Source organism: Myotis daubentonii, chromosome 15 (assembly GCF_963259705.1).
Source record: "Myotis daubentonii chromosome 15, mMyoDau2.1, whole genome shotgun sequence".
Classification (NCBI taxonomy): Eukaryota; Metazoa; Chordata; class Mammalia; order Chiroptera; family Vespertilionidae; genus Myotis; species Myotis daubentonii.
In genome coordinates, this window is record NC_081854.1 from 7,516,815 (window position 1) to 7,536,080 (window position 19,266).

At 53.1% G+C, this 19,266-nt stretch overlaps 2 protein-coding genes across 3 annotated transcripts in view; one reads left to right on the forward strand and one right to left on the reverse strand.

Moving 5' to 3' along the window:
* Positions 1–19,266, forward strand: part of ASPDH (aspartate dehydrogenase domain containing) — a 214,129-nt gene that overhangs the window by 99,905 nt on the left and 94,958 nt on the right. The gene's annotated exons all lie outside the window — the stretch shown is intronic.
* On the reverse strand, positions 861–8,306 carry NR1H2 (nuclear receptor subfamily 1 group H member 2). Of its 2 annotated transcripts, none has more exons than XM_059665345.1 (10): positions 8,173–8,306; positions 7,911–8,044; positions 7,105–7,167; positions 6,890–7,021; positions 6,285–6,575; positions 5,947–6,206; positions 5,568–5,747; positions 4,622–4,721; positions 1,804–2,012; positions 861–1,452 (listed from the first exon to the last, which is right to left on the reverse strand). In XM_059665345.1, exons 1-10 carry the CDS (start codon positions 8,271–8,273, stop codon positions 1,306–1,308), a joined length of 1,617 nt encoding a protein of 538 aa, XP_059521328.1. In that variant the 5' UTR covers positions 8,274–8,306; the 3' UTR covers positions 861–1,305. The 2 variants fall into 2 exon arrangements, with proteins under 2 accessions (XP_059521328.1, XP_059521329.1); XM_059665346.1 differs by having other exon boundaries at positions 8,155–8,281.

Consider the following 19,266-nt stretch of genomic DNA (forward strand, 5'->3'; position numbering starts at 1 on the left):
TCGAAGCAAAACCTCCTTCACCCTCAGCCAGGGCTGTCCATCCGCTAAGAAAACTACTCCGTGCCCCTCCCTATTCTGAACTCACCAGGGCCTCTCACCTTCCACACCCAGCACGTGCCCTGCAACGTGGGGGCCCAGGCCCCGTGCTCTCAGGTTTAGGTCCCGCCTAGGACGTGATCTTTGTGAAGCCTTGCCTTTCTCCTCTGGTCCCGCCTCCCGCCTGCTGCCCCCATTCCCCTGCATCCTAGCTGTCCCCATGCACTCCCCCGCTGACACCCCTGAGGGACTCTGTCTTGTTTGCTGGTTTCTGATGCCTAAAATCCTGTTTGGCACATGGGAAACGCTCCATACATACCAGAAGGAATGGCTCGTGTTCCCAGAACTGACACGGGTGGCTTCAGCAAGTACTTGTCGACTGAGGGAACGTCCCAGTCCCCTCATCCACGTAAACTGTCTTTCATGAGCTGCCTCCCACTCGCCTTACACAGGGGGGTGACCCTGAGGCCATCAGGGGCCTCTCCTGAACCCATCACTGCCAACACCCCTCCCACCCGCCCAGCAACCGTCTAAAGCAGTGGTTCCCACCCTTCTGGCCCTTTCAATACAATTCCTCATGTGGTGATCCCCAACCATAGAATTATTTTCGTTGCTACTTCATAACTGTAATGTTGCTACTGTGATGAATCGTCATGTAAATATCTGATGTGCAGGATGGTCTTAGGCAACCCCTGTGAAAGGGTCGTTCGGCCGCCAAAGGGGTCGCGACCCACAGGTTGAGAACCGCTGGTCTAAAGGGCCAGTGTGGGGTAAGACCCTGGCGGCCCACCCCCAGCCCACCTCACACTCACTCTGGCTCAGGGCAGGTTTCTATTCATATTTTATTTTCCCATTTTTTTGTGTGGTTTTTCTTTTAGTTTTTATTAAATAAAAGCAGAGGGAGAGGGGCCTGGGTCTCTCAGGCTGTGGGAGAGCCGTGGGTCTCCCCTCCCTCTGTTCAAGGTGCACTGCGCAGTGGGCTTGAGTGTAAGCTGGGCGGGAGAGCAGCTGGAAGTGCTTGGAGAGGTCAGAGGTCAGGGCCTGCGACCCAGCCACACCTCCCAGGAAGACTCAGTGGGCAGGGAGGGAGCCTCCTGGACCCTGACGGGGGCTTATCCTGAGGGCTAAGGGCTGGCTGGGCCAGGGCCTGCGCTCCAAGCCACAAGGTGGGCCCCCAGGCTCGGCTCCTTCCCCCCCTCCCCCAGGAGGAAGGCGCGGCCACGTCCATTCGTTGGAAGGTGCAGGGCTGCAGGCAGGGTTGCTGGACCCTCACTCGTGGACGTCCCAGATCTCCGACAGCAGAGGCGGCAGCTTCTTGTCCTGGAGCCGCAGGGCGAAGACCTGCTCCGAGTGCACGGAGCTGAGCGTGCGCAGGCTCACCAGCTTCATCAGCATGCGGGGGAAGCGCAGCTGGTCCTGCGGGCGACAGGAGGGCGGTGGGCGCCGGCCAGGCCCTGCACTGTGAGGCTCTGGCCAGCCCGCCAGGAGGGCCCTCTCCCCAGGCTGAGCCAGGAGAGCCAGTGTGGGCGGAGGCCAAGGAGAGCATGGGGACCCCGCCCTGTGCTTGGACGAGGCGAGCTCCTGGGTGAGGGGACAGGGCCTGGGCACAGGCTCTGCTGAGAGGACATGGGCCAGAGCTCAGGGTGCTGCCGGGGGAGGCCGGGGAGGCAGACAAGCCAGGCTCAGACCAGGAGGCAGGACCCCGGCCCCAGCTGGCCCCACGCGGGGCTGGCCTTGCTGGGCGTCCCAGACCCCGGGGGCTGGTACCTGCGGCCTCTTGATGCGCGTGTAGGAGAGCAGCGCCTCCACGTAGGGCTGCTGCAGCGCCTCCACGCGGCTGGGCTCCTGCACGTTGGGCCGGTCGGCGGAGAAGATGTTGATGGCGATGAGGAGGGCGTACTCGGCGTCGTCCAGGCCCAGCCGTCGCATGGCCCGGGAGAACTCGAAGATGGGGTTGATGAACTCCACCTGCAGGCCTGTGGGGCGGGAGGCGGAGGCCCCCCCGATAAACACGCCGCCCGAAACCGGCCCCCACGCCCGGCCTGACACTGCCCAGCGGGATGAGGAAGACGGCGGCCATTCTCGTGTTCCCGTCACCTCCGCTGGCCCGTGTCCCCGCTGCCTGGAGAGTGCCTGGCACGGAGAAGCTGTGCCATAAACCTGCCCCGAGTGAGGGAACGGGGTCTGAGAGCGGCCGTTTGGGCAGCAATTGCTACGCCATCACCACCTGCGCTTCTTCGGGCTTCCCGGGACCTCTCGGCAGGAAAAGGAGAGTCTGAAGCCCAGGTCACAGTGTGTCGCCCCCTGCTGTGGCTTCCACTGCTCTCAGTGGAACTCATCCCCAAGAGGGACTCATTCATTCATTCGTTCATTCATTCATTCATTCGTTCATTCATTCATTCATTCGTCAAACTTCCCTGGGTACCTACTACATGCCAATGGAGAGAGCCATTTACAAGCCAAAGTCCGTGCTCGGTGGAACTCACATGGGGGCTGAGGGGACAGATAACAGATACGTCCCCTCCAGCCTGTGAGGCGGCAGTGACGTCTAGAGAGCAAGTGAATTCCAGGAAGGGGAAGGGGGCCGCTGAGAGTCATGTCAGCGTCTCGGACAAGGCTGTCCGGTCACCCGAGGGGGATGCTGTGGGAGGGCCTCAGTGGAGGGGGACCTTTGATCAAGGACTGGAAGGAGGGGAGGGAGCGAGTTACGAGGAAGTGAGTGTTCCGGGTGGGGTACTACCATCTGTTCTGCCCGAGCCTGCGTGGCCTTTTGGGCCATGAGACATTCAGTGTTAAAGCTGGGAAGGCCCTGCGGGCGTGGCTCTGTTGGTTGTAGTATCAACCCGGGGTTTGATCCCCGATCAGGGCGTGTAACGATGGATGTGTCTCTCTCCCTGCCTCTCTCTCTCAAATCAATAAAAACATATCCTCGGGTGAAGATTAAAAAAAAAAAATTGGGGCCCTAGCTGGTTTGGCTCAGTGGATAGAGCGTTGGCCTGTGGACTGAAGGGTCCCGGGTTCGATTCCGGTCAAGGGCACATGCCTGGGTTGCGGGCTCGATCCCCAGTAGGGGGCGTGCAGGAGGCAGCCGATCAATGATTCTCTCTCATCATTGATGTTTCTATCTCTCTCCCCCTCTCCTTTCCTCTTTGAAATCAATAAAAATATATTTTTTAAAAATCGGGGGGAAAAAACAAAACACACACACACACACACACACACACAAAAAAAAAAAACGGAGAAAAATTGGGAAGGAAGCCAGGATAAGCTGGTACCCTAGTTCTGGGCAAAGGGACCAGCAAGTACAAAAGCTCTGAGGCGGGAGTACCTTTGATGATTCAAATAAGAAAGAGGAGACAGGAGGACAGGAGGAGAGTGAGTGAGGAGAGGGGGCAGGAGATGAGGAAGGGGAGGGCATGGAGCCAGACCCTGCAGCTCGTGGTAACTTTCCTCCCAGGGGATGGGAGCCAGGGAGGGTTCTGAGCAGAGGGACGCGAGCCACTAGGGTGTTAATACTGAGCAGGGGTGGAGGTGGGAGACCAGTGAGGGTCCCTGCCGTGGGCTAGGGAGACAACGGAGGCCTGGACTGTGGCAGTGGCAGAGGATGGGGGGTGGGGGGCGGAGTGGTGGGACCCCAACCTTTTCTCCAGCCTTATCTCTGCGCTCCAGCCGCCAAGGCTTCCTTGTAGCTCCTTAAAACTGCCCAGCTCTTCTCCACCTCAGGGCCTTTGCACATGCTGACACCCTGCCCGCTGCGCCCTGCTGACAACCTCCTACTTAAAGGGTGACGGACTGTCCCGGGTGATGGGAGGGCCGCGCGTTAGAGGAAGGGAAGAGGGGGTGAGAAGCAGACACCGGGAGGACAGACAGGTGCCCCCGGGAGAGCAGGACTTCCTGAGAAAGACCAGAGGCCGAGAGAGAGGCCTCTGCACATGGGGTTCCCCCTGGGCAATGCTACTCCCCACCCCCCTTTTCCTTGGCGAGGCCTCTCAGCCCTCAGCTCGCCTGCACTTCCTCCACACGCCCACGCCCCCAAGTTAAGTGCTCTGAGAGAGAGGGCAGGGACTGGGGTTGCCCTACATAGCTGCGTACGCTGCACACTTCACAATGGACTGCGAGCCAGCCGCCCTCGGGTGGGACCAGGCTGTGGGTGGACAGAGTGTCTTTCAAGCCCCACCAAGATGCCTTCTGGGATAGCAGAGCCCACTGTCTCCTGCTGCACTGCGTCCCAGTGGGCAGCGTCAACCACCAATACACGTGCTCTTACCGCACTGCGGGGGGCACTCAACCCTCACCCCACTTTTTTTTCTTTTTACGATTTTTTTTACTGAGAGAAGGAAGAGGGAGAAAGAGAGAAACATCCATGTGATGTTTCTGAACGCCTCCTACGACCGGGGATCAAGGCTGCAACCTGAGCATGTGCCCGGATTGGGAACCGAACGGGCAACCTTTCGGTGCACGGGACGATGCCCGGCCAATTGAGCCACAGGCTCACCCCGCTTTAGAGATGGAAAAACGGCGGCTCGGACAGGGACGAGGCAGCCGAGGTCTCCCAGGCAGGTCTCCCCGCTGCTCTCAGCCGTACCTGCCCGATGGAAGTCGTCCTTGCTGTAGGTGAAGTCCTTCAGGAAAGTGATGCATTCCGTCTCATGGTTGTAGCGTCTGGCCGTCTCCAGCAGCATGATCTGAGGGGGCAGCAGGGAGGGGGGCAGGCAGGGGCGTGAGGAGCCCCTGGGACCCCTTTGGCCACCAGTCCCTCCTCTCCTGGCCTGGAAGGGGGCCCGATCTCACCAGGATCATCCCTGGTCCCTCTGTCCCCCCAACCCGCCCCCCCCTCCGTTCTCAGCCACAGCAGCCTGCAGTCAGCACGCTGGACGCCCCAAGCTCTCTCCCTCCTCGTTCCAGCTCGCACGGTACCGTCCGCTCAGGACACGCTCCCCGGTGGTCAGCAGGCGCAGGGGAGGGCTGTGTGTGTTTTGTCCACTGACAAGTGCCCAGCACGTGGAAGGGAGCCTGGCACACACTAGGCACTCAGTCCTTATCTGTCACCGCTGTTTTGGCTCAAATGTCATCAACTCCGGACAGCCTTTGTGGCACGTTCTCTCGAGTGTGTCCCTCCAGCCTCAGCCCATTTCCTTCCTCCCCTTGGCCCGTGGGAACCTCTGATGACCTTGTTTAGTATTTTGACATTCCTCCATAAGAGACAGGCCCACAGCCCTAGCTGGTTTGGCTCAGTGGATAGAGCATCGGCTTGCGGACTGAAGGGTCCCGGGTTCAATTCCAGCCAAGGGCACATGCCTGGGTGGCGGGCTCGATCCCCAGTAGGGAGCGTGCAGGAGGCAGCCAATCAATGGTTCTCTCTCATCATTGATGTTTCTCTCTCCCTCTCCCTTCCTCTCTGAAATCAATAAAAATATATTTAAAAAAACAAAACAAAAAAGATATAGGCCCACAATGGCAAGGACTAGGGGGATTGTGCTTGTTCTAGGGCTTATCTCGCAGGCGGGTGGGAAGGGAGGGCCGGCCGTTACCTCGATGGTAGACGCCTTCAGGAGGGCGATCTGGTCCTCACGGCCCAGCTGCAGGAAGCCGGGCACCTGCTTGGCAAAGTCCACGATCTCCTGGACTGAGATGATGGCCAGCTCCGTGAAGTGGGCGAAACGCTGCTGGCGGGCATCGCGGGACTGGGGGTCTGCGCCCAGAGGCCAGGGCTGGGGCATGGGAGTGGGGTGGGGATGGGGGGGGGTGAGTTATTCTCTGGACTCTTCCCAAGAACCCAAGGCCCGGGGGGCACCCTGAGGCAAAGCCTGCACCCCGGGAGCTCGTCCTCTCCAAGCCCCAGCCCGCCGGAGCCTCATTCCCTTCCCAGGCCAGGCCCACGGCCCCTGAAGGCTGCGCCAGGGGCAGTACCGTGACTTTGGGCTGGTCGGAGAAGGAGCGCTTGTTGCACTGCAGCTGGGCCGCCACCAACTGCTGGATCATCAGTTCCTGGGCGGCTGTTAACTGGACGCCCTCGCCTTCCCCGGAGCCCTGGCCACCCCCGTCGGACCCTCCAGGGGAGGCCCCAGGCCCAGAGGCTGAGCCGCCGCTGACTCCGGGCGCCGAGGGTGACTGCTGCTGCTGCTGCTTTCGGATCTTCTTCTTCCGGATCTGCTCCTCCGAGAGGACGCCTGTGGGGAGGGGCAGGCCTCAGCGGAGGCCCCAGGCTGCGCAGGGCAGGCCGGCACTGCTCCCTCGCGGGCACTCACACTGCTCCCTCATCCCGGCCTCCTTGCACTTGCGCAGGCGGCACTGCTGGCACTTGCGGCGCATGAAGGCGTCCATCTGGCAGGCGCCGCCGCCCCGGCAGGCGTAGCGCCCGGCGCCGCCTCGGACCACGCTGCGCCGGAAAAAGCCCTTGCAGCCTTCGCAGCTGAGCACGTTGTAGTGGAAGCCGGAGGCCTTGTCCCCGCACACGCGGCACAGCTCGTGGCCCAGCATCTTCGGGGCCGGGCCCTTCTTGCGCTTGCGCTCGGGCTCCTCGGCGGGGTCTGGGATGACTGGGGTGGGCGGACGGAAGCCGGGAGGGAGTCACGAAAGCAAACCAGCCAGAGAGGCCGGCCCGTGAGCGAGCAGAGGGGGTGCAGAGGGGGTCCAGAGGGGGGCCCAGGGAGACGGCGCTTCAGAGGGACAGATGTGTATGTCAGTGAACCCCAAGAATGAATCACATGGAGAGGTGTCCAGGAGGAGAAGAAAAAATATCAACAAGAACTCAGAGCCTCCTTGTCCTCATCTCCGATCTTTCTCTCTCCCGGGATCCCTCCCCCCAGCCTCCCGCACCAACTCCCAGCCGGTTCCTGGACCCCGTTCTCACCCACGCTGCAGGCGGAGCCGACCCCATCACTGCCTGGGACATCGGGGTCCGGGCCCCCAGGCCACGGCTCAGGACGCTCCTCCTTTACCACGGGTTTCGAAGAGGGGGCGCTGGGCTGAGGGGGGACATTTCCTGAGAGAGGGAAGCACAGTGAGTTTCTCCGGACACGTGTGTGCTGGAGCAGTGTGGGCTGGGCTGGGAAGGGGCTCACTCACCAGGCAAGGGGGTGTTCTGGGAACTCGAGGTCGGGGTGGACATGGTGGGGATCACGGAGCAGCCTGCAAAACACAGGGGGACGGAGAGGCTTGTGGGCCAGGGAAGTTCCGCCACGGGTCTTGAGGGGGCACATCTTCCTTCCAAGGTTCCCAGATTCCTCCCTTAGGGCATACAGGACCCAACCCCAGCCCCCCAATTCTAAGAGGGCCCGCCCCTTCTACTTCAGGACAGCCCCCGGCTTGGCCTCAAGCCACGTCCTCAGCTAGATCCCGCCCCCTGCAGGCCCCCCCCAACTCCAGGCTCTGTCCAGGTCCTGTCCACTAAGTTTTTTTCTTTTTTTTAAATATGTTGCTTATATTTTATTGACTTTTTACAGAGGAAGGGAGAGGGATAGAGAGTTAAGAAACATCGATGAGAGAGAAACAACAATCAGCTGCCTCCTGCACACCCCCCACTGAGTATGTGCTCCCAACCAAGGTACATGCCCTTGACCGGAATCGAACCTGGGACCCTTCAGCTCGCAGGCCGACGCTCTATCCACTGAGCGAAACCGGTTAGAGCCCATCCCACCTACTCTTACTCCATCCCACTCAGCCGAGGAAGAAAACCCATCTCTCATTCTACCCCCACCTCCTCCCATTATGCTCCGCCCCCATCCTTTCCACCGCCCAGGTTGCACCCTCACTCCTCCCATCAAGTGCCTGCCGATCACTTCGCCCCGCTCCATCGGTGCCCTTCCCCCCAGACCCCGACCCCTCCCCTCCCGTGAAGCCCCGCCCCCGCCCATCAGGCCCCGCCCCCACACCTCTCTCCACGTCCCGCCCCTCTCCAAACACCAGTGGGGGGCGGGGCTCATGGCTGCGCGCGAGGGTCTCGTGGGCGGTCTCTCGCGGGGTCTCCTGCTCCCGTTGCCCTGGAAACAGCCGGGGGCGACGCGAACTACGGAAAGGAGGGCGAGAAGGAGAGAAGGGCTGAGCAGAAAAGTGCGGGGAACTCCGGGAAGCCCCGGGTTTGGGGCGCTCCCCGCATCTCCCCACACTCGGATGCACCTGCGCCTGTCCCCTTACTCTGCTTCTCTTTCTCCTCTTCTGTGTCCCCTGTACGCCACCGCCGCTCCGGTCTTCTCAAAAGTAACTTCGCCACTTCTTCCGGCAACCCCACTGTGCATCACTTCCGCCAAGGGGAGGGGAGTCGGGGATGACGGACTTCCGGTCCGCCTAGATTAGAACTAGCCAAGTCAGTTGCCCCGCAGTGGAGTCGTGCACCCTTTGGAAGTTTACCCTCCCGGCAGGTCCACTAGAGGCAAAAGCGTTCCGGACTCATTCTGTCAGACGTGGCCAGTGCCAAACCTGGGCTCCCGGGAAAAGACTCACTCGGCATATATCTCTCCTTTTCGCGCAGGACTGAGTTCAAGGACGTTTGTCCCTTTTTGGTTGTTATAAGTTTTCTCAATTTGGAGATACTCTGATTATTAGTTTTAAATAAGTTAAATTACAAATCTTGACCCAGAACAAAAACATTTTTTAAATAACTTAGTGATAGGAAGAATTAAAATACCATAGCCTTCTCCTAGTAAAAAAGATACAACTAATAGCTTTTAAAGAAAACTCAGAATACTTGACCAGGTAAAAAATGGAAGTTGTTCCAAAGTCTTTCCCCACCCCCACCCCATGATAATCAGCTCTATATTGAGCATATATACATTTTGTAAAAAGGGAGTGTCTGACCCATGATTTTCGTAGCTTGTTTAGTCCATCTGGCATGGCCTTGAAGCTGTGGCGTTTTTCATCTGAGGATGTTACCATTAAAACGAGTGGTTAAACCCAGCTGGTGTGGCTCAGTGGTTGAACATGGATCTATGAACGAGGAGGTCAGGGTTCGAGTCCGGTCAGGCCACATGCCCAGATTGCTGGATGGATCCCTTGTGGGGGGCGGGCAGGAGGCAGCCAATCAATGATTCTCTCTGGTCGATGTTTCTATCTCTCCCTCTCCCTTCCTCTCTAAAATCAATAATAAAAAATATATATTTTTAAAAATACACAAAAAAAGTGGTTAAGGTGGGGGAAGGCTGAACCCATGTCTGCTTTCTCGCTGTGTCATGTTAAGCCAAGCTGATTACCCTCCTTGTGCCTCTGTTTCTTCATCTGTAAATTGGGAACAAGACCTCACTGCATGGTCATTAGGATAACGTGAAGTAAAAAGCACGAACCGGGCCAGGCTCAAATCAGGAGCCCAGGGTGGTGAGCTATGTTTATTCTTGCGGATGTTAAAGTTGTGTTTAGCTTTTCACCATCAGAACAGTGCCAAGGGCTGAAATAGAATGCAGGTGAACTGCAACAGTTTTGGAGCAAGTCGCGTTCCTCTCGGTCTCGGGGGAAAATTCTTTGTATTTCTCTTTGAGGCAGGGTAGCAAGAAGCTAGGAACATTCCTTGGCAAGTGGAATGAGGAGACTGAGGCAGATAACTGAACCAACAGGCAGAACACTTTACAGCCAGATTCAGCAGGTCGCCAGGGCCAAAGCCTTGGGTGCCTAGCAAAGGGCAAAACTGGTGCCGAACCTGGTCCCCAGGGCGGTCTTTCCTCCCCTGACATGTCCTTGGCCGTGCGGTTTTGACGCCCTGAGCTTTCCTCCATGGAGATACCAGCTCCAAGCCCCTGCAAAACAAAAAGCGGCAAAACCAGGCCAGCAACACCAGGACCAGTTAGATGACTCATCACCCCTGACACTGACCAATCAGTAGAGACCATGACCCTGAAACAATACACCTAGAGCCCTAGCTAGGTTGGCTCAGTGGATAGAGCATCGGCCTGCAGACTGAAGGGCCCCGGGTTCGATCCCAGTCAGGGGCACATGACTGGGTTGTGGGCTCAATCCCCAGTGCGGGGGGGTGGGGGGGGTACGGGAGGCAGCTGATCAATGATCTTTCTCATCATTGATGTTTTTATCTTTCTCTTCTTCTCCCTTCCTCTCTGCAATCAATAAAAAATATATTTAGCCCTAGCCGGTTTGGCTCAGTGGATAGAGCGTTGGCCTGTGGACTGAAGGGTCCCGGGTTCGATCCCGGTCAGGGGCATGCCTGGGTTGTGGGCTCAATCCCCAGTGGGGGGCATGCGGGAGGCAGCTGATCAATGATCCTCTCATCATTGATGTTTGTATCTATTTCTCCCTCTCCATTCCTCTCTGAAATCAATAAAAAATAAACATATATTTTAAAAACACACACAATACACCTGGAAAATCTGATAATATTCTGTTGCAACCCTTCCCTAAGCCCTCTCCTAACTCCCAGCCTTTAAAACCCTCAAAACCAAGAACCCGGCCTGCACTTCCCCTCCAGGGAGCACGCCGAAGCCTTTTCCTTTCCCTCTTGCCCCACCACGGGTGTGCATCTCCTGAATTTTAAAGGACCGCCCCCCCCCCCCCACACACACACACACATGGGACTTTCGACCAGAGGAGCGATGGGTAGCGGCAGCCTGCACACCCCCCAACTGGGGATCGAGCCTGCAGCACAGGCACGTGCCCTGACAGGGAATCGAACTGCCACCTCCTGGTTCACAGGTCAACGCTCAACCACTGAGCCACGCCAGCCAGGCCCAGTGCTTTTGGGAGGACGTTCATGGAAGCTGGGGACAGTGAAACGAGGAAGGGCCTAAGGGTAGAAGAAGCAAGAGGAGGGAGAGGAGGCGGGCTGCGCTGGCTCTCTAGAAATGTCACAGAAAAGAAATGAGCCGCGGCGGGGCTGCCGTCAGCTCCCTGGAGAGTCAGAGAATAGGGTTCAGGGATTAGCTCAGGACAGAGCTGCTGCTGCCCATCCCTCCTCTGGTGGCAAGTCTCATGGGGGGGAGGGGGGCTCTTCCTCATTGAAATCAATAAAAATATATTTAAAAAATAAAAAATAGGCCCTAGCCGTTTTGGCTCAGTGGCTAGAGCGATGGCCTGCGGACTGAAGGGTCCCAGGTTCGATTCCGGTCAAGGGCATGTACCTGGGTTGTGGGCACATCCCTAGCAGGGAGAGTGCAGGAGGCAGCTGATTGATGTTTCTAACTCTCTATCACTCTCCCTCTCTGTAAAAAATCAATAAAATATATATATATATTTTTAAATATATTTTATTGATTTTTTACAGAGAGGAAGGGAGAGAGATAGAGAGTTAGAAACATCGATGAGAGAGAAACATCCATCAGCCACCTCCTGCACATCTCCTACTGGGGATGTGCCAGCAACCCAGGTACATGCCCTTGACCGGAATTGAACCTGGGACCCTTCAGTCCACAGGCCGACGCTCTGTCCACTGAGCCAAGCCCGTTTCGGCAAAATATATATATTTTTTAAAAAATAAATAAATAAAATAAAAATAAAAAATAAATAAAAAATAGCCCTGGCCGGTTTGGCTCAGTGGATAGAGCGTCGGCCTGCAGACTGAAGGGTCCCAGGTTTGATTCCAGCCAAGGACATGTGCCTTGGTTGTGGGCACATCCCCAGTGGGGGGTGTGCAGGAGGCAACTGATCGATGTTTCTCTCTCATCGATGTTTCTGGCTCTCTGTCCTTCTCCCTCCTCTCTGTAAAAGATCAATAAAATATATTTTAAAAAAATAAAAGTAAAAAATAAAGTGTACAATTTTCCCGGCCCACATGGCTTGGTGGTTGAGTGTCGGCCCATGAACCAGGAGGTCATGGTTCGATTCCTGGTCAGGAAGCAACTGATCCATGATTCTCTCTCAGCATTGATGTTTCTAGCTCTCTCTCCCTCTCCCTTTTTCTCTAAAATCAATGAAAACATATATTTTTTAAAGTAAGTGTACAATTTGGTGGGTTTTAGTATATATATGGACTTGTTGCAACCATCACCACTATTTATAACACTTTTGTCACCACTGGAAAAGGAACCCCATACCCACTAAATCAGCTGTCGCCAATCAGTGGCCCGGGGACCACTGGTGGTCCGTGAGGTCCAAAGGGTTGGCGACCGCTGCACTAAATCACCCTCAATTATCCCATCCCAAGCCCTAGGCCAGGGGTGGGCAACCCCTGGCACACGTGCCAAACATGGCACGCCAGTAACTTTTGCTGGCACGCGAAACCCTCTCTTATAATCTTCCACTTACAATTTTTTTCTTAATATCGACTTTTTCATTTTTCAGATAAATTCAGTGTAGGTGCATCTTACATAAAGAAATAATTTTACATAACAAGTTATCTTAAAGACCATAGGCATGGATTGACGAGAGAGGGGAAGAGCAATTTCTATGCCTCTGCCTTAACTCTCCCTGCCTTCCTAGATCCGACCAGTGTTTTGGTTTCATCCACATACACTTGCGAATCTTTGTTCTCAGTGATGAATTTTGTTAAGTCTCGTAATAGGAGTAGCCTGACGGATGAAAGTAGTAGCTCGTGCATATCTCTGAAGGTCACGAAATATAAACCTGATGTAAAATCTCTGTCAGCAGTGTTGCAGCAGCAAAAGTCCCACTGATAATATCAAATGGAGTCATCAAGTTTTCTGTCGGACTAGCAGTGTACATGTATACATTAAAAAGTAAGTGTATTTTTCATCCTCATATACTGTGTTTTGTCGCTCGAATGAATTTTATTATTTCTTCAAGGTTCTTCACATACGTACGCCTTAAGAGATATCAAGTAGGCGTAACATGTTCTCAAAAAATTAGGGTTGGCACGCAGGAGAATTTTGAGTCAGAGATTTTGCTGGTTTTGGCACGCACTCACAAAAAGGTTGCCCACCCCTGCCCTAGGCAAACATTAATCTACTTTCTGTCTCTATGGATTTGTTTACCCTGGCAAATTCCATTTCCTATAGATCAGCGGTTCTCAACTTGTGGGTCGAGACCCCTTTGGGGGTCGAACGACCCTTTCACAGGGGTCCCCTAAGACCACCAGAAAACACATATATAATTACATATTGTTTTTGTGATGAATCACTATGCTTTAAGTATGTTCAATTTGTAACAATGAAATCGGGGGTCACCACAACATGAGGAACTGTATTAAAGGGTCGCGGCATTAGGAAGGTTGAGAACCACTGCTATAGATGGAATCTTAGCCTATATGCCCTTCAGTACCTGGTTTCTTCCTTTTTTTAAAATTTTTTTTTATTTTATTGATTTTTTTACAGAGAGGAAGGGAGAGAGATAGAGAACCAGAAAGATCGATGAGAGAGAAACATCGATCAGCTGCCTCTTGCACATCTCCTACCGGGGATGTGCCCGCAACCCAGATACATGCCCTTGACCGGGATTGAACCTGGGACCTTTCAGTCCGCAGGCCGACGCTCTATCCACTGAGCCAAACCGGTTAGGGCTGGCTTCTTTCATTTAGCATAAGGTTTTCAAGGTTCACCCATGTTGTACCAGGTATTCGTTTCTGTTGTGTATGAATACTAACTCCCTAGAGCACATTTTATTTACCCATTCATCTGCGGATGGGCATTTGGTTGTTTCCATTCTTGCAGATAGAACTGCTATGAACATTCAAATGCAAGTTTTTGTGTAGATACATTACATTTCCATTTCTCTTGGGTACATACCTAGGAGTAGAATTACTGGGTCATATTTACGGGGATTGTACATATGTTCAACCTTTTGAGGGCTGCCAGACCACATGCACCATGTTATATTCCCACCAGTAACATGCGAGGATTTCAACTTCTCTACATCCTTACCAACACTTTTCTATCTATCTTTTTTTATGATAGCCATTCTAGTGGGTGCCAAGTGATATTTCATTGTGGTTTTAATTTGCACTTCTCTGAGAGCCAATTCGATTTCTTTTATCACCAATAATTTGTTACGTGTAATTCTGCTTTTACTAGTGAAACCCAGGGATAGTATAGCGGAACTATGTCCCCAACAACAAAATATCATTTTACCTCACCAACTGCAATACAAAAGAGAAGTCAATAGAGCTGGTAATAAAGTGATTTGCACTTCACCATAGGCACACAAGAGAGGTACGATATGGTAGTCAGGTCTTACTTCGAAACCTAGAATTACTGTGAATTTGAAAGCTGCAGTGCAGTCTGACACAGGAGTGTTGTGTCGCCAACTCACATGCCTCAAATAGCACTGTCTGGGTGATGCGATTCTTCCAAAATTGTGGCCAAGTCTTAATGAAGTCATCAATAAGACCAGGCAGGAACAATTCTGGCATATTTATTTATATGTGTATTTTAATATATTTTTATTGATTTCAGAGAGAAGGGAGAGGGAGAGATAGAAACATCAATGATGAGAGAGAAACATTGATCGGCTGCCTCCTGCACGCCCCCTTCTGGGGATCGAGCCCCGGGAACCAGGGCATGTGCCCTGACCAGGAATGGAACCGTGACCTCCTGGTTCATAGGTCAATGTTCAACCGCTGGGCTACACCCACCTGTGTAAATTGGCATATTTATTTATTTATTTATTTATTTAATATTTTTTATTGATTTCAGAGAGGAAGGGAGAAGGAGAGAAAGAGATAGAAACATCAATGATGAGAGAGAATCATCGATCGGCTGCCTCCTGAATGCGCCCCCACCGGGAACTGAGCCCTCCACCCAGGCATGTGCCCTTGACCAGAATCGAACCTGGGACCCTTCAGTCCACAGGCCAAGGCTCTATCCACTGAGCCAAACCCGCCAGGGCAATTTGGCATATTTAAAAAGGAAGCCAGGGTGGCTAGAGCTGAGTGGTCTGAGGAGGAGGGTACAAGGTAAGTAAGACACAAGTGGGATGGAGGTCCGATCATGAGGCCCTCTGGGCCGGACCTGTCCAACACTGGCTGAGCATTCACAAGAAAACAAAACAACAACAACAAAGAACTCTTTTGCCCTCCATGACTACAAGTGGACTACACTTCCCAGACTCCCTTGCAGCTAGGTGAGACCATGTGACTGTGTTCCTGTCAAGGGAACGCGGAGCGAAAGAGGCCCCTGCGAGGTTGAAAGCAAGGCTCTGGGCTGACTCAAAGGTGCCCGGAGCCTCAAGATCTGGGTTCAAATCCCCAGAGCACAGGCGGGCTGTCCCCTCCCCCTTCCCTTCTAGGAAATGTGCACAATCATCCCCCTTTTACAAGGTTTCTGGGCCATTAAATAAAATGGTGGATTGAAAAATCTAGTAATTCCTTATCCAATTTTGGGATCGTGCTGAGCAAGTCTGACGACTCAGAAGGGGTCAGGTCTGAGCCCTACCTCACGGGTCACCTGGTCTGGTGGTGGAGGTCGACCTGGTCACAAAGCAGTATGTGACAAAATGGGGTGACCCAGGTCTCCTTTGCTGAGTGTGTTCAGAAGACATCTGCCGGTTTCCTTGGGCAGGGCCGGTGGGGGCCCCCTTTCCCACAGAGCGGGCAGTGGGAAGGGCAGGGGCAAAAGCAGGGAAGCTTTAAAAAGCCAGCTGTGTTCCAGGATTGCAGCTCAGGAACCTGTGGAGGTAACATTTTTTTTTAATTTTTAATATTTCTAAATTGATTTCAGTGAGGAAGGGAGAGGGAGAGAGACAAACATAAATGATGAGAGAGAATCATGGATCGGTTGCCTCCTGCACGCCCCCTTCTGGGGATCAAGCCCATAGCATGGGCATGTGCCCTTGACCAGGAATCGAACCTGTGACCTCCTGGTTCATAGGTCGATGCTCAACCACTGAGCCACACCAGCAAGCTGGGGAATTAACATTTAAAAATTAATTATTAAAAGGAAAAGTTACTACCTTGGGGAAGATGCTTAAAAAATAATTGTTGGGCCCTGACTGGTTTGGCTCAGTGGATAGAGCATCAGCCTGCGGACTAAAGGGTTCTGGGTTCGATTCTGGTCAGGGGCATATGCCCGGGTTGTGGGCTCGATTCCCAGTGGGGTGTGTGTGTGTGTGTGTGTGTGTGTGTGGAGGCTGATAGGTGATTCTCTCTCATCATTGATGTCTCTGTCTCTCTCTCCCTCCCTCTCCCTTCCTCTCTGAAATCAATAAAAATATATTTAAAAAAATACTTGTTGGATGACAGAGAATTAAGTTGAATTAAGAGACTGGTTCTTCATTGTTCCAGGAAAGCTCATCAGATATCAATGCCACTGTAAAAACATTGTGTGCAGAGTCAACCAGTTTTAGAGCGGGCATTACTACTTTTTAAATGACTTTCAAAAAATGTGTGTTGAAATGTACGTGAAAAATACATGTAACTGTATTACCGGAATTCATGTAAAAATAGTCTATCAGAAGACACTTTCCTCGTATTGATTAGGGAATATTCTAGCTGTTAGGAATATGGCTCATAACGTTTGAAGAAGTCATAAACTAGGACCCTTAAAAGAAAAAGAAAAAAAACAAACTCGTGTGTGTGTGTGTGTGTGTGTGTGTGTGTGTGTGTAACTAGGACCACACCGCCACCATGTGGCCATCTGGGGAAATGCAGGCTGGGACTGGGCTAGTGCAGAGATCCTGAAGGATCAAGATAAAATATTCTGCCCTGGCCGGTGTGGCTCAATGGGCAGAGCGTTGGCCTATGGACTGAAGGGTCTCGGGTTCAATTCCGGTCAAGAGCATGCACCTCGGTTGCAGGCTTCATCCCCAGCCCTAGTCTGGTTGGGGCCATGTGGGAGGCAACCAATCGATGTCTCTCTCGCTCTCTCTCTCTTTCTCTCTGTCTCTGTTTCTCCTCCTCCCTTTCACTCTCTCTCTCTTATAAAAAAAAAGGGGGGGGAGCCGAAACCGGTTTGGCTCAGTGGATAGAGCGTCGGCCTGCGGACTGAAGGGTCCCAGGTGAGATTCCAGTCAAGGGCATGTACCTGGGTTGCGGGCACATCCCCAGTAGGGGGCGTGCAGGAGGCAGCTGATCGATGTTTCTCTCTCATCGATGTTTCTAACTCTCTATCTCTTTCCCTTCCTCTCTGTAAAAAATCAATAAAATATATTTTTAAAAATGGACATTTGTTGTTGTTTTTTTTTAAAGGGGGGGGGGGATACAGGCATTAAAGGTAATAAGTAAATTACCAACATAGACACTATCACTGATTCTAACATGCACAAGGCTCACAACCGATGCCATCTTAGAGTCAGTGGCATGTTAGAAAGCCTTGAGGCTATGAAAAATGTAGATCAGGGTACACGGTGGGGGAGATTGGCTGCCATGTTCCATAGCGTGGTCAGGGTTGACTTCCCTAAGAAGGTGACATTTAAGCAAACATTTGAAGGAGGAGAGGGAGCAAGGCTTTCTGGAGGGAAAACTCTCGGGCAGATCAGCCTGTGCAAAGGTCCTGAGGCAGGAGCGTGTCTCGGGTGTCTGAGGAATAGCAAGGAGGCCACTGAGGCTGAGTTGGGGTGAGTGAGGCGGAGAGGGAAGAGCTGACAGCGGGGAGGGAGTGGGTCCAAATCAGGTAGGGCCTTTCCGTTCCGTAATGCCACCGGTACCTCTGCTCCTTTGACTCCACCCTTCTGTTTTCTCTGTTTCCTTCACCTCCACTTCCTTCTTCAAACGCATAGCTTCTACGGTGAGCCACCGTGATCGAGTCCTTGCGCACATAAGGCGAACCCCCTTGCTCTTTCTCCCCGGTTCGTCCTTGCCTGGTGAGCGGAACTCCCTGCCTTCTCTGTGCCCGTTCACTCCCAGCTGAGCCTGCGAGAGGAGAGGAGCACTTCAGACGGGGCGACAGCAGAAATCAAGGGGACACTCAGAAGCAACCCACGGTTCTCTTCAACCGTCGCCAAGAAATCATTTTTTCACTTTCTCTTTCTCAGCCACCAGTACCGCTTCCTCTGTTCATTCTCACTTCTTCTTTTGCTGCAAAATCAAAATAGAAGCGACCCCAGGGACATCCCCAGCCCATGCACAGAGGGCCTCACGCGGCTGCCCCTCCCATGGCCGTGTTTGGACAAGCTGTAAGAGGCCAACCCTCCACTCAGGCGTCCACTCCCTCCCTGTCCCTACTCAAAACATTCCCTCTTGCGATATTTCCTCCTCTCTCTTGCATCATTATTTGCACAACCCTCGAGCCTTTGTTCCTTTAGGATCCCCCTGGATGTCCCCCCTTCCTCATGGTGCTGCTGAGGAAGCTTTCTGAAACTTGGGGGGATCTTAGACCCACCTCTTTGCCTGGGACACCCCCACCTTTGTAACTCCATCCTTAAGATCCCTTTCCTCCAGGGTCCACCTAAGGGACTTTCCTGCTACACCAACCTAAACACACACACACACACACACACACACACACACACACACACACAGAAAAACCCAAGTTCAAGAGTTGGGGTCCCCACCATCCCAAAAGTAGATCCTCCAGCTGTCAGATGACGGCAGCCTCGGCTGACATCTGTCTGCAACCCCGCGGCCAAGCTGCTTTCAAATTTCTAACTCAGGGAGGTCACAGAAGAGAACGTGGTTATTTCTGTCTTAAACCACTCCGTTTTGAGGTGATTTGTTACACGGCATTAGCTGACAAGTACACCCGCCCCAGTCTGCTTTTCTTTAGGGTTTTCCAAGTCTTGTAAATGAAAAGAGCATTTACAGGGTTGTAATCATGTAAACATTCTATTGTTTTTCTGGCAATCACCTCTGTATTTTTTTAAGCTCTTTTTCTGGCCCTGGTAGGGGTGGCTCAGTGGTTGGAGCATCAACCTGTACACTGAAGGGTCTTGAGTTTGATTCCCGGTCAAGGGCACGTACCTGGGTCGCAGGTTTGATCCCCAGCCCCAGATGGGGTCCATGCGGGAGGCAACCAATCGATGTGTCTCTCTCACATCAATGTTTCTCTCTCTCTCTCCTCCTCCTCCTCTTTCTCTCTCTCCTCCCCTCCTTCCCTCTCTTGCACTCACTCTAAAAATCAATGAAAATTAATAACAACAGCAAAAAGACTCACAAAGACAAAATGCATAAGTAAATGTCACTGAGTGATAAAAATTGGACACCAAGGAAGAATTCATGTGATTCATTTTATGTGACATTCAAGAACAGGTGAAACTAATCTGTGGCCACAGCCATCAGGGTACTCGTTGGGGGGGACACTGGCCGGGAGACAGGGACAGAGAGCTTTCTGGGGAGCAGGAAATGTGTTTCATCTTGAGCCGGTATATACATAAAACCCCAGTAAGCTGATCACGTAAATGCTCCAACGTTAAAGGGTGAAGTATGTGATGTTGGCAACTTACTTGAAATATATAAGGAGAGCAGACAGG

Bases quoted from the DNA above. Each gene is read 5' to 3' on its own strand.
- NR1H2 (XM_059665345.1), bottom strand. From the start codon at position 8,273: ATGCACAGTGGGGTTGCCGGAAGAAGTGGCGAAGTTACTTTTGAGAAG. The intron at 8,045-8,172 runs GTAAGGGGACAG...TCCTTTCCGTAG, and splicing joins AGAGGAGAAAGAGAAGCAGA to TTCGCGTCGCCCCCGGCTGT. The intron at 7,168-7,910 runs GTGTGGGGGCGG...TGTGTTTTGCAG, and splicing joins GGGGCGGGACGTGGAGAGAG to GCTGCTCCGTGATCCCCACC.